Genomic DNA, 15,593 nt, shown 5'->3' with positions numbered 1-15,593 from the left:
AAATTTAACTATTTATTTACATGCAGAAATTTCTGGGAATGTCATTTATAGAATTGTGTGTGCCATTACACCATTTGTACTTTTTCAGCATTGTAATGCAACTTAAAGGTTAACCAATTATTAGGTTTTTACTCCAGCATTTGCGCATTCTGTTAAAAAAAATAAAAAAATAAAAATAATTATAAATATATATGACGAATAAGGTTTTTAAAAGTGTAAAAAAATAAAATGGAGATATAACTATATTTGAAACCATTTTTTTAGTTTACCTAGGTGTTGTGGTTTGTACAATCAATTAACACTGTTTTTTGTCATTTTTTACAAGATGGAAAAAATGTCACCAAAAAAGTCATTTGGTTTAACCACTGATTTGAAAGTTAAAAACTGATTTGACATTGATGTTGAGATAGTATATAGTGTGTACCACAGAAGAAATATTTAAAAAAAAATATCACTGATCTCATAAATGTAATCATTTATTGGACTACTCTAAACACTCCAACATATTCAAGTAAAACATTGCACAGGGAAAGGGGAAATGTAAAAAAAAAAGAGCCTTATCTGCTTTATATTTGTATTATTGTAGTTCCTTTAGTTATTAAAAACAATATTATTCCATTTAAATATTTACTATATCGGGTTTACCGAATGACCTTTTGACACTTCAAAATCTTTAAAATACCTTTATATGTAGTAAAATATAATTAAAACCTTTTGGATTCAGTAAAAGAGATCAAGTTGTACTACCTTACATACTTTGGATGTTATATATTTGTTTTTTTATTATCATTAAGGCCTTTGGACAAAAAAAAATGACCAGTCACGTCACTGACCCATATATATATATATATATATATATATATAAATATATATATTTTATTTTTTATTTTTTTTATATATATATATAGAGAGAGAGTTTCTACAACTTGCATCGCCAGACTAGGCATTGTCTTGTTTATAACATAAAAAAGTAGGAAAAGGGGACCAAGGCAAACAATTCAAAGCACTACAATATTGCAAATGGAACACACATTCTAAAAGGAGGGCAAACTAACCTATTAAGGGAATGAGCGATCTTTAAAGCGGTACTCTAGGTAGTCAGCACAGAGGCTCTTAGCCCTAGAGTGTTGGTATGCTGCATGTGGGCCCTGTGAGGGTGATGGAGTGTACACATACCTGTGGCTCAAATGATCGATGCCAGGCTTTCGTGCCAGGCTGAGTGGAACTGACTCAAACACACCCTGTACTACTCGGCCCCTCTGTCCTCCCGTCAACCCAGCCCAGCTGTGGTTGTAAAGATGGGGTTGAAAAATGAGCAGAGGATGTGATAAGCTTTGTGGAACGAACTCCCAAGGCTCCTCAGCCTGCAGAAAAAGAGAGTTCGGCCCGGGCCCGAGGTCCTACGGGACCTGGAGGCGTAGAGAAGCGTGACACCGCAGATACAACAGCCCTGGCCTTACAGAGGGACCTGGGGATTTCAAGTGTGCTTGTACTGCAGCTGGAGACCATCAGACAGAACTGGTACCCAACTCTCACACCCCATCAATTCACGTCTGCCTCCACAGATTTAAGCTGGCATCAGGGGGCTACTTGAGTTTAGTTTTCGTATGAAATCTAGCTCAAACTAACGATGTCCGTAGCTGTTATTTCACTGGAACGCCAACTTGGTAAAGGCCGGCAGGTGACTGCAGGTCACGTGATATTAAGGAAACTCTCAAGAGGCATTAGGATTCATTAATATTAGCTTTAGAGTCACGCTGAGCTCATGGAAGGCAGGAAACGGCAACCCTTACGGCATCATTACAGGGCCAATGTGACTAAGAACTCGAACTGTTTGGAAAGTAGGGCATATTTATACAAGATGTCCTCTAGAGGATTAGGTGACTGTGAGTGTGAAAGTTCTGCACGTCGGCAGAATAAATCAAATATTTACTCTCTATAACATACATGACAGAATTATGAATTATGAACAAAAATGTATCCTTCCTTTTGTATTCACCAAAGAGTGAACTTTGTTGTATCAACAAATCACTAAACGCATTTACAAATTATCTTTTTAACGTACAGTTTGAGTTAAATTGTCAGAATCACATTGAATTAATCAACGAATCAATTAATCGACTCAAAATGCTACATGTTTTAAGGCATAAATCCTGAAGCGGGATAAAATCAAGAAAATGTGCATTTACACAGAGGGCCCTATTTTAACGATCTGAAACGCAAGTATCAAGCGCAAAACGCAAGTAACTTTGTGGGCGGGTCTTGGGCGCTGTTGCTATTATACCGGCAGGATAAATGACTCTTAGTCTGGTAATACCAAACTCTGCTACTTCGCTTTGCTTCGTAGACAGAGTCTGGAAGGGCATAATTGAAAAGTGTTTTCTTTCTCGCGGGGGGCGCTTGTCTGAAGTTTAAAATCATTGGTTACCCGTAAGCCAATCACATAACGTTTGGTTATGGCGTGTGTTATGCGCATGCTCAGCCGCATTTAACTTCCACTGTAAACGCATGTATGATGCAAAAACTAAACCATCGAGCAAAATACCGGAGTGAACATGGCTGTGAACGACTTTTGCAGATTATGTGAAGTAAATCTACACATCCACCACGGTACAATCAGCGTCTACGTCACGGCTCTCAGCCCGCCCTCTGTTCGTTGATTGGCCGGCTGTTTTGAGGCCGGAGGAAAACGGAAAGATAGGTCGCTATCTCAGACTGAGTACAGAAGCGAAATGAAATTGAGCGGAAGTATGAAGTCTGACGTAGTCAGGCTAAATGACTCTTGCGCCCGACGCAAATCTAAAATGGGTTGGTCTGAAGTAGCTTCATTATTCATAGGTGTGGTTTGGGCGTAACGTGAAATAAACCAATCAGAGCGACATCTCACATTCCCTTTAAGAGCAGGCGCGCTTGTTCTATAGCGGATTCCTATCATAACGGCGGATTTGCCAGGCGCACGCCAGGAGGGGTTCACAGCCGAGGAGACCGACGTTCTCGTCAGGGACGTTGAGGATGGAGAAACACACCTAAATTAACTTAGATAAGTTAGATGTATGCTTTTATAATAAACTGTTTATCTATCTATCTATCTATCTATCTATCTATCTATCTATCTATCTATCTATCTATCTATCTATCTATCGTAATAATGTAGGCTATGATTTGCAAAAATGAAACCTGCTGCGTCTGTGTGTAGATGAGAGAATCAAAGTGTATGCGCGTTGTGCACACGCTACATTGATTATGGCCAAGCATGCGCCCTTAAAATAGCATATGAATAACATGCGCAACGCGCCACTGACTTTAAACAAGTTTTTTTTCGGTCAGTGGCGGAATTGTTTTCTAAACCTGCAAAATAGCATGAGGGAACGTTTGCGCCGGAACACGCCTCCTCTTTGCGCTGAACCGCCCCGGGGAGCGCAAGTGTATTTCTTAGTTAACCGACATGCGTCTGTGGAGGGAAAAGTCCGCTGTGCGCGGGCGCAAAATAGGAATGATACATGCGTCGATGTACAAAGTCAATTGCGCTGGGTGCAAGATAGGGCCCAGAGTGTTTAATGCTTCTCTGAAGCGGCACAAATGCATTTACACAGGAATTAAAATCGTGGGAAATGATGCTTTGAACATTACTATTTTAAAACTACAGTTTTAATAAAGTGTTATAAAATAAAGTGTTTAATTTAAATAATAATGAAAAAATAAACTCACAACTCAAAATAAATAAACATAAAAACATTTTTAATTTTTTTTCCTCTCTGTGCTACATCTCACGCTTTGTTGTTAGTCATAATTCTGTGGTATTGATCATTATTTTCTAATTTCTTACAATGACGTTTAGGGCGGCACAATTTCGCGTTCATTTACACTGATACTGTTCAGTGTAAATGAACGCGAAATTGTGCCGCCCTAAACAGAGTCGCCTTTGATTCACGGAGTTGAGGTGTGTCAAACCGGCTTTTATGTGGCATTGCCTCTTTACACAGAATTTTGAGCAGAAACAGAGCCGCTTTAGAGCAGCCTTAACTAGGCTGTGTAAAGATGCCTTTATTAATGGAGTGCTTATTTTAAATTCATGAAAAGCAGATTTCTTCTTGTTTTAAAGAAAAGTGGAAGTTAATGTGTAGTAATTGTGTAATAAAGAAACATCAATGCTGTTTATTGAGCTTAACTTGTATTGAACACCGAATTCTCCAACTTATTGAAATACCAAGTTCTGTCATGAAACTCTAGATGTCGCAGGCTGATGGGTCCTTAACGCAACCTTCTGACAATCATTAAGCGTAGCGTCAGTTCTGGCAGGTCACGTTAGTCAAGCTCGCATCAGCTGACTAACAGCCGATACACGTCTACTGTACCTATAGGAATACGACGCTTATCACTGTACACATACATAAGCTCCTACAGTATTATCAGCAGCTATCACGTTTCTCATGAGCTAATTACCCTCCTCCATCCCCAGCTCCTCTTCTCGTCAGTCAGGATTGGCATTCGGATTCCCCTTGAATCTGAATAAATTCTCGAATTATGTTGTACTTTAAAATCTTGAATTAATGATATCTGCAATACATTCATGTTGGTTCTGTTCTGTTTACCCTAAGGGGGGTTATTGCTGCTCTCCCTGCTCTTATCCATGCTAGGCTGCATGGATGCACAGGGAGTTCTTGCCCAGAACAGAACCATACCGCCAATCCAAACTGTATGCTAATTGCCAATCGTATTTGACGATAGTGGTCCTGACAGAAACATTGTTAATTACACAGCTGATTAGTTTTGGTTGAATCTGTAGCCAATGATTTGAATAGTTAACATTTAAATAGTTGGTCAAAGTTTGCTTTAGCAATTTGTAGTGCACTTTCAGAGTTCCTCGAGTTAACTCGCATAATAACTTTGACTGTTTGCACTTTTGAGCTAAAATAACGATTGCTCATTCAGTGCCATGGCCGCTGACGTTAGCATTATTTATTTGCTATCATCTCTGTGCTCTCTGCGCCGGGTCTGACCACCAAAACTTTAAGATTAAACAAGACGGTTCATTCATATTATTATAAAAATGGGAGAAAGTGTAAAGCGCGACTTGGCGGAATAAGTCCCGCCTTTTAAGTAAAAGAGCCAATCGTCAATTGGTAAAGTCATTGTGTCACTGCAGAAGCTCTGGTTGCCATAGAAACATGACACGCTTGAGACTGCACATTCGCGTTTAGCTGCCTGGAGCAACCTGAAAAGCTTTTTAACACAATTTGTGTTTTTTTTTTTAACCTTATTTCCCGGCTCACACTTTTCTTATCCTAATTTTACAAGTTGCAAGTTACAAAAAACACACAAGCAGTGCTGACTGACTCTGATCACGGCCGGCTGTTCTGCGAGTCCGATCGACTCGGGTAAAATCGACACACAATTTTAAACAGACCTGGGACCCGAAGTAATAGATTGGGACCCGACCCAGACCCAGCTGACCATTTAAACTATGTTGCTCCGTGTAGACCTCTACTCACCAGGTTGCTGAAGCGCCTCTGCTATCATTCGCCAGCATTTACAAATCTTTTTTCACTCTGCCGTGGTAGTCCCTCGAGGAAACATCATTAAGGCAGGAGTATTGTTGCCATAGCTCCATGAACCTTTCATCCATGGCATAATTCCACCTACTAGTCTCAGCCTCAGACATCACGCCCACGGACCAATAGCTGAACGACTGATGCATACGGCACACATAACTGGAAACACTTCAGGATTTTCAAAGTCGTCATCTGATTGGTTGAATTCTACAGGATGTCCGGGAGACGTGTGTATTGTTTTCTTTAACGGTCCGCCTGGAAACAAACCGCCATGATGCCAAACCCCCTCGTGGAAGAAGAAAGCGTTGTGTTTACAACTGTTACAATAAGCGCTTACCAGGATCAACTAGTAAACTTGCACAAATTTCTTGAATGAATAATTGATTAGATGCACACCGGTCTGTTATTGTAGGGACATCAACTTTACATTTTCACGCCCCTAAACATGAACTGTAATAGGTTGCGTTACATGTCAGTCAGACGGCCTCTGGGTGGTCCTTGGCCAATGAAAGCTGTGATGGAGTCCAGACCTCCTGCCGTCAGCCTGAAGGTCTGGCTACACGAGACTAAAACAATACCATCGTCGCTCCATCATTTTGCCATGTTTGAAAGCTGTGCTCCTATTGGTCAATGTCACAGATGTGACGGAACTCGTTGAGGAGGACAGAGAAAATAAAAATAAACATGCTAGTCTTTCTGTCATGACGTTGTGAAGCATCACAGGCATGGTGTTGGTTGTCGTCCGCTATATGACACATTATAATCTAAATAAACTTGCATTACCAAATTTAGTTTGATTGTTAGTTGATGATAATGCATTAACACATGTAAACGAATGAAAATGTGAATGAAATTTCAACGAATGAACTCTATTGTACACTGTTCCCCCTTTTCTGACACCAGTATGTGAGAGTGTGTGTGTACAGTATTTGAATGCTTTTCACAGCCTGAGATCTTACCCTCTCTATCTTGTTTTGTTATTCAGGGAAGTTTTCCAACCTTTCTGCCCATTGTTCTGAGAAATATGATATTTTGACACTTCCAAATCTGCTCGCTGAATTCAAAACCACACTAAATATTTACAGCCGTATAAGATGTTCCTGTATATTCTCTTTTGAATGTGTAGTTGGAGGAGACAAGACAATGAACGGACACTTTGAGAGCCTTTCATCTATAGTAGCATGCGTTGTTGTCTCACAACTCTTTGTGTCATTGCCAGTGTGTCTTCAAGCGGCCTGAATAATTCATGGTGCAGAACAATATCTCCTTGACTGTGATGAGGAACTTTAATGATGCTCATATTTCTTTCTGCCGTTAATGCCGTGGCCATAACTGGCAGAGAGAGAGAGAATTTTTTTAAAAATAAAATCTCCAGCCTGTTTCATCTATATTTCATAACATTTTCACAGGGTTTGTTGTTGAATCTAAGCATGCATGTTTTTCCTCTACAGACTGCCGGGGTGGGGAACAGGCTGTCAGAAGCCATGCAATCAATGTCTGTGGATTGGAACATGAAATCAAAATGGACTTTTCCAAAATGGAAATTTACTTTCTTCATACACATTCCTCATCTTAATGTAAATGATTGATCAGTACATAAAAAAAGGCTGACTTCATTATCTTCACTTCCTCTTTCTGTGCAACAAATTACTTAGTTGCTTAGACAGCATGAGTTACTGGATAACATTAACCATTAGCCAAATAGTATTCAGTCTGGATTCATTCTAGTATGTAATGCCCTTTTTTATGTGTGATCCAATCAATTTCCAAAAAAAAAAAAAAAAAAAAAAAAAAAAAAACACGAATTTACACCTAAATTAATCCCAAGTAACAGTTAGCAAATCGGAATTCATGTTGACTAAGTACTTTCAAGGGTTAGTGGTAGTTTAAGAAGTGGCTTTTGAGAGTAACATTGCAGACACCAAAATAAATAAAATCCCATTTTCTATTGAGGCACATTTTTCTATAGAGTCACATTTTACTATCGATAAGTGACATCTTTCTTTATATTATTTTAAAGGATTTATGCAGTTTTTGTTTTGCATTATGCATTATGCAGTTTACGGGGTTTTTTTTTTTCTAAAACAGCGACCCCTAGAGTCTAGGGGTGTCAAAATTAATCGTTTCTACGATGCATCGCGATGCAGACGAGGACGATTCGGTATCGGTTCAGTAATAGACCATAACCGATTATAATGTACTGACGCTTTTCTGACGTCATTTGTCGCGTACGTGCTCACTCACGCAGAGCCGTCTCTGGACTCTTCAGACCGCGCTTTCTTCGTTTTCTTCGTCGACTCTACCATGATTCATGTCTGAAATGCGTGCTAGTGTCTTCCATAGAGGCTGCTTCATATGTTGTTGATGTATGTGACGTTGTGCCGTAAAGCAAGTCGTAATTCTCACGAGATTTGTCGCGACGCCACCTCTCAAACCTGCATTGCTATCGGGATGATTCGCCCTACTATGAGTTCGTTTACCATCGAAATGATTTCGAAGCTATTATATTAAGGTACAAATCTTGCATAGTGTGCCTTTAATGTAGTGCACAAATTATCACATAGAAACTTTTAAAATAAACAAATTCAAACTTTAAACCATGCATTTAGACTGCATTTAGAAATGCAGACATTTATCAAGAGAATATAGTTTGGAGAACAGAAAGGAACATCTTAAAGGAAGGTTTAAGAAAAAGAAAAAGGATTGTTTATCGCATACACTTGAAAATGCAAAAAAGATTTAGCATAAACAAGCTGCCAATAACCAGAAAATATGACTTTTGAAGTTATTTGTTTTGCTTCCTCACTGCATTTGTCTCTTGAGTTATGATTTGTGTAGCTGTGCAATTAGCACTTGAAAGTTAAGCAAGAAAGACCTCCACTCAAAACAAAATCCTAATGACAGTTATAGGCATTCAACACTGCAGTACCTGATAAACCAGCCAGCCAACAACAAACAAAATAATCACTAATGCACTTTTGTAGTGAAAGGAGGAGGATAGTCTTACCTTGGCAATATTCTCATGGAGTTTGAAGGCTGGATCCAAGGTCTCTCTTAATGAAGACTCAGGAGGGAAAAAGGCCTCAGAGAGAAAACATGCTCTCTAGGTTTAAAAAAGGAGACAAAAAACATGAAGAATAAAAATTAAAACATATACCCACACAAGGTTGTCAAAATAGGTAGGCTTACCTGTCATAATACACATCTGAAATAGAAGTATAGTAGATCCTTGAAAATGTCTATTAAAGTCACGTTTTCTGTCTAACACGGATGACTGTAAAACACACAGCATCCTGGATGTTTGAAGGTCACAGAAACTTTTTAGCACAAACAATAGAAGCTTCCAAATAGCACTGTCCATTTGATGGCTGGATGACAATTGGCTGATGTGAAATGATTGAAAGATTTCCGGTAATTTTTGACCATTTAAATTTTTTATAGAAATTATTTGTTTGTTTGTTTGTTTTTTAAATCTGACCAAAAAAAAAAAGTAATTTGATGAGTCTAAGTGGTCATACAAAAAAAAAAAAACACACACTTCGGCTGTTCGCACTTCGCAGTCAAAATTGACCGGCCAAAGGAAACGAATGAGAAAGTCTGTGCTTCATTTGGAGAAACAAGTCAGGATGAACTAGCTTTGTGTTTTATGTTTATTGTTGTTATTGTTTACCCTCTGCTTAATTAGTGTAAATTCACATAGGATGCTGTGAGCCGCTGTATCCCTGTAGGTAAAGAAAAATACAAGGATAAAGCAGCCCTGAGTAAGTGAAAAAATGACACTCAAATATGAATAAAATAAGATATATTCTAATTAAGTTAGGAAAAAAACACTTTGAGCTGTGGGGGAAAAAAACAGATGCCAGCAGATTAAGTCATAAAATTAAGAAATAGGCAGGCAAAACACTAAATCCCAAGGATATCATTGACTGTTTAAGACTGTTTGAATCCAAGCTCTATACTCAGCCTGCAGAAATGTCTGTCTTCCTTCAATCAGCTTCCCCTTCCAAATATAAGTAAAGCTGATCAGGAAGCACTGAAATCTGAAATGACTATTCAAGAGATACCCTGTTGCAATCATAGGCTTTCCTACTGGGAAGGCCCTTGGGCCAGAAGGCTCTGGTATTGAATTTTATTTTTAAAAAATATGCCAGAATATCGCACCTCTTACGCTAAAGATCTGACAGACAGCAAAAGCCTTTATCTACACACTCTGTAAATATTTTCTTACTTTTAAAGACAGACAAAGATTAAACGTATTGCTCTTTGAAAACTTAAAATAGGCATGATCACTAAAACTCGTCAGGAGTTTTGCACTCAGATCAAACAGGCTTTGCTCCCAACACAGCCTTTATGTTAATAAACATTTTTAAAAGTATGAATATTCAATTCATTTATTAAAATTGTATTGAACTGAAAAATTAACAACCATTAGCATCAGTAATGATCCATTTTTTTTTAAAAAAAAATTTAATGCAAAAATCTATTGGGCTTCTATGGATAAAAATAACTACTAAATGGAGAAATTCCAATAGGGTCCTCACACCATCGGTGCTCGAGCCCCAACTAGCTCCAGCTTTTAGTTAGTCACTTGGGTAACAAATTAGCCATTTTGTTTTATACACAGACACTTCCAAAAAAGGTTGGTGCACCTATCATTTTGAGGTAATTCCATAGGCGCTACATCGCTAATTTAATGGGTTCTATTGTCATATCGCATCGCGCCACTCACGTCTGGTGTAGACGTTGTAATGGGGACCAAAAAATGTCACCACAAGGACAAGGAATTCAGATATTGCCATTTTTGTGGGGACATATTTTTTGAGGTTCAGGGTTTACCTGAACCACACAAACACACACAGAGTTTACTGAAGGTTTGCTGAAAAAAATCGAAGAGCAAAAATGAGAAACGCATGCAAGCCAAAAGTGAGAATGTCATGAGGCATCGTCAACTTGATAGCCGCTGTTTGTGTCTTTCTCTTTGTAGTGGATGCACAGAGAGGCACAACAAAGACTGATTTGCGTTGAATATTGGAGCCATTACACCCAGAGCCTATCTTCCCACACAGCTTTCCACCTCACTTGAGAGCGGATCCTGCTGTTTTCAAGCACGGTAGCCTCGCTAGGGGTTATTACATCGGCGATTGTGTGGCAACATCTCCAGTAAGTTGGTTTGAGGTGAGCTTGCACAAGATAAATGCAAATGCAGATCATTTTCGTCTGTATCCCACCACTCTTCACCAGCCTAAAGAACAGAAGTCATGCACACAAAGTGGGTCCTCTAAATACGGGTGTTCGGTTACAAGAAGGCAAGCTGGGCTTTTCATGTAGCCATTTGAATAGAACCCAGCAATTTTGCTCAGATATCTGACAGAAGGCTGGCACTCTTCAAATAGATAAACACATGGCTCTCAAGATAATAACCTAACTTCCAGACCATGGTTACATGTGAATGGGGCTGTGCTTGGGTTACTCAGGAATGATATCTCAGGCAGGTGAATTGGTTTCTCTTGACTGAGCGAGCAGGAAACCTCTAGGCTCACTTCGGCAAGAGTCTACAGTTTTAAATGTGATCTGACAGTCAAACCCCAACCAGCTGAAGCTACCATAAGCCAGGGAAACGCTTACTGTTTATTCTACACACACAAAACGACCTTGTTACGAGTGGAGTGGCCAGTCCACAGGCAATTCTGCAACAAGCAATTAAAATTCAACAGCCTCATATTATTGTTTAGAGACCCAATAAAATGTAATTTGCTATACAAAACGCTTTTCTCACAAATAAGATAATAAAAATTCCTGGATATCTTTATTCAGTCATTAAACCCAAACAGCAATAAATATGTAAACAGGGTCTATTTTAATCTCTGGTAAAACACCCAAACTTAACTTTAAATTAGCTTAGTTTGTGCTGGAAGTCTTACAGGTTCTTAAATTAAATCGCTCTGCTTTCAAACAAACAAACAAATAACAGATGAGCAAGAGTTGTGCAGTATTTTTGAGTAAAGAGTAAAGCAGTATTTTTGTCTGGTTTTCCATTGAAAATGCCTAAAAAATAAAAACCTTGAAACTTGATACATTTTGAAACACCAGCATTGATATGATATGAGCACTTTTTTTTTTTTTTTTTTTTTTTGTGTGCGTGTGTGTGTTTGTGTGTGTGTGTGTTTGTAAGACAGAAACATATAGAAAGAGGACTAGTTTGGCAGAAAGCTGGAGCAGAAAGAAATAATCACAGTCTCACTGTCATGGCAAGCGGGACACACGCTGTTTATGTAAGCTGGAAAATGAGGCTTTGAATGCAGTAATCAGCGTGTGGCTGGATATCTGCCTGCTCTGAAAAGCCCGGCCCTGACGTGCGGGACAGTCTCTCCAAATGGGTTCAGAGCTATTTAGTGAGCCATCATCTCCCAGTAACCAGAACTAATGGTTCATTGTTGGCAAGGAGCAATATGAATATTCATTGACAATGAGCGAGCGATAATAAGACACAGTAAAATGCAGCGACAGGCTGAGGAGGATCTCAGCTGCAGATTTGCACATCTATCACTGACTTAACCAGCCATGTACCTCTGAGGAAGCTCAGGTGATGGAAGGATTTCACTGTAGAGGACACACTGGAAACGCCAGTTTTTGTACAGCTAATTCCCATATAATCATGCAGAAATAAATTCAGTAAAAAAATTAAACATATATAAAAAAAAAAAAAAAAGAGCGAACGAATCGACCGAACGATGTGTGAATGAAAGGACTGCTGTCAGCGAAAATACAACCGCAACCTAAACCAAAAAAAGTCTGTCAAATCATTGCAGGCAAACAAAGTGTTCACTGCTGCCAAATGCATCTGTTTGCACATTTTTTTGCAGCAATGAAGGATAAATGGAGGATCTGGCAACGCGGCGAGGGAAGGATAACTGGTGAAACGTACATATTTGATGAGGAAAAGCAATTAAAACCAAACAAGCTTTTTAAAACCAACAAACAATATTTGAACATTTGCTAGTCAAGAATTACTCAGAATAAATTCAGAATTACTTATTAGCTTCATAAACAGACACTTTTAATAGCGGATTCTTAATGCTTTTCAACAATGTTTAACTTTGCAATACAGATGTTTGGTCCTTTCATCTAAACGCTGCAGCAATTATATTAGCCTCTCATAAATACTAATTAATCATAATTAATTAAAAGCCTGTTAGCTCAATCACACTCAGGAGTTGTGAACGTGGGTGTGAAGAATTTTGAAATAAATCAGCTCTCTTTGATTTTGCTCGTCTCCGTGGAAGACGTGCTGCGTTTGTGCTTTTTAACCTAGTGATAAAACAGGAAATTGACAAAGGAATTGAAATCATTAACTGATCTGACCGTAGGACGCCATCAAAGAGGACTATTAGCTGTTTATTATCTGATCAATAGAAGTGAAAGTGTAGCATTTCAAATGATTTTCTATTGGAAGAGATGAAACAGGGTGCCATTATCGAATAAGCCGGAGTGGGACTTTTGATTCCGATAAATGGCGATAATGTTTCAAAGTGCTACACACAATACTTTACATGAACAAGCTGCTAAATCGATGTTATCTCAATATTATTTGAATGTAAATTGTGGTTAAAATATATTTTACAAAACATACAATATCAAAACAAATAAACAAATAAATTTAAATTGTATTTATAGGTTTATTGTATTGCATTAGGATTAATTAAATTGCTTTTTTAAATTACATTTTTAAAAATGTACATTAAGTTCAGTTAATATTATTCTGTTTTGTGTTTGTCATGTCAGTTTTTTTTTTGTTCCCAGAATTTTATTAGGCGATATTAGTTTTAGTAATTTTGCTGTGAAATTAAATATCTTTATATATTTTTTAATAATTAGAATTTTTGTTATAATACATCAAGTTAAAGGCCCACTGAAGTGCCTTGGAACACGCAGCTTTGTATGATGCGTTGATGTAATTTCCACTGAAACGAGAAGCTAAGGCTATGGCTTCTTAACCAACGTACAGTTGGAAAACGGAATAAAACTCGAGCGTTTGAGCAACTGAACACACATCTCCAACCCATATTGCTCTGTGACGTGTCAACAGTCGCTTTGGCCAGGTGGTATTAATAGCATATTGGGGGCGGGACGCTTTAGATTCTAGAAAGCATTTGATTGGACAGAAGATGTGACGAGATGGTGAAGTCTGCGGTGATGTCATAAAAATCCGTGATCCATTTTAGCGGAAGTGAGAGACTATGTTTTGAATGCTTACATCTCCTAAATCTGAATTTTGTCATTGTTTTAAAACACACCAGCTTATTCATAACCTTAACGCTAACATATTCTAAAAGCTAAACAAACTTACATTTTGATTACAGGGGGCCTTTAAACATATAACACATACTATTTCACGTAACATTTTTTATGGTTTTACTTTTTGGTCTAGAGTTCATTATTTAATTATTGAATATTTATTATCAGTCACCTGTGTTAGAATTTTATTTTGGATCAGTCTTCATAGGATTCCTAAGGTGCTGTTTGTCATGATCTCGGCATCATTTTCTACAAAAGTCGACAACACAATAAATCCTAAAACTTAAAGACTTAAAGTAGTTTTCTCTTTTCTTTTCCCTTTCTTGGTTTGGATGAATCATAAGTCTTTTCTAAGAACAATTTACAAGCTGCTGAAATTATGAATGAGTGGAATGAGCTTGATCGAGCTGAATTAGTTCTGCCTGTGAATGACAGACACATCCAAACTTGTCCCAGACAAATGAGATAGAGGATACAATTTTATCGTTGCAGACAGTATAGTGACTCTGAACATGTGGCTAATTTCATTGCCAGCCAACTCGAGGGACCAGGACATCTGCATGGTCACAAAATGATGCTTGACAGATGCTGGTTGAATGATTTGCAGCTGTGTCTATTCAAAAATGTACAAAAATGAATGAACAAGTTGATCCTAGCTACATTGGATATAAGGAAGAGTTAACCTTTAGGGCAGGGATGGGCAACTTCGTTCCTGGAGGGCCACTGTCCTACAGAGTTTAGCATCACTAAGCATCAAACACACCTGAACAAGCTAATCAAGGTCCTCAGGATTACTAGAAAATTACAGGCAGGTGATTTTTTTCAGGGTTGGAGCTAAACTCTGTAGGACAGTGGCCCTCCAGGACCGAAGTTGCCCATCCCTGCTTTAGGGAGATGTACACACAAATGTACAAATGAGATTTCCACTTAGGACACTGAAAAGCCAAAACTATTAGCATCCAGCTAAGAGCAGTTTTCCTCATCAGAAGTCTTGGCTCTAGCTGAAACTAATGCAACATCTGTCTTTCTTAGTTTACAGCACCTGACGAGCACACCAACAGGCTAACACATCTGCATATGTGATCGCAATACATTCTAACTAATAGGTTTACATTCAGATTTTGTAGTTTAAGCAACTTAAGCGTCAGGTTCAATGTGCAAAGAAGTAGTTCTCACTTTTCAAGTACCATACGAAATGACAAAAGATTTAACATTCAACAAGAACTTTTAACATTCAATGTGACTTGAAATATTCAACATACTCATTTGCCAACACAGTTTTGTATGGACTTTATTTTCTCTCAGCTATAACAGAATGATTCCTCTCAAACTAGCCTCTCAAACATTACAAATAACGTTTATATACACTACCATTCAAAAGTTTGGGGTTGGTAAGGTTGTTTACATATTTATAAGGCTGCATTTATTTGACCAAAATACATTGAAAACAGTAATATTGTGAAATATTATTTCAATTTAAAATAACTGTTTTCTGTTTAAATATATTTTAAAACAGAATTTATTCCTCTAACGGCAAAGCTGAATTTTCAGCATCATTACTCCAGTCTTCAGTGTCACATGATCCTTCAGAAATCATTCTAATATGCTGATTTCCTGCTAAAGAAACATTTCTTATCTATGTTGAAACCAGTTGCACTGCTTCATATTTTTCTGAAAACCATTCCTAATTTTTTTTTTTTTTTGATTATTTGATGAACACAAAGTAAAAAAAAACAGTAATAGCAA

At 38.0% G+C, this 15,593-nt stretch overlaps 1 protein-coding gene across 1 annotated transcript in view; it reads right to left on the bottom strand.

Annotated features, from left to right (window-relative positions):
* Nucleotides 1-15,593, bottom strand: part of naaladl2 (N-acetylated alpha-linked acidic dipeptidase like 2) — a 295,368-nt gene that overhangs the window by 63,573 nt on the left and 216,202 nt on the right. The window contains exon 11 of the mRNA XM_079856568.1: nucleotides 8,560-8,655. Within this exon, the coding sequence (XP_079712694.1) occupies nucleotides 8,560-8,655 (96 nt within the window). The remainder of the gene's footprint in view (nucleotides 1-8,559; nucleotides 8,656-15,593) is intronic.

The sequence above is a fragment of the Squalius cephalus genome (genome assembly GCF_949319135.1).
Source record: "Squalius cephalus genome assembly, chromosome: 22".
In the NCBI taxonomy this organism is placed as follows: Eukaryota; Metazoa; Chordata; class Actinopteri; order Cypriniformes; family Leuciscidae; genus Squalius; species Squalius cephalus.
Note: the sequence above shows the minus strand (reverse complement) of the source record. Positions and strands in the feature narration are given on the sequence as shown.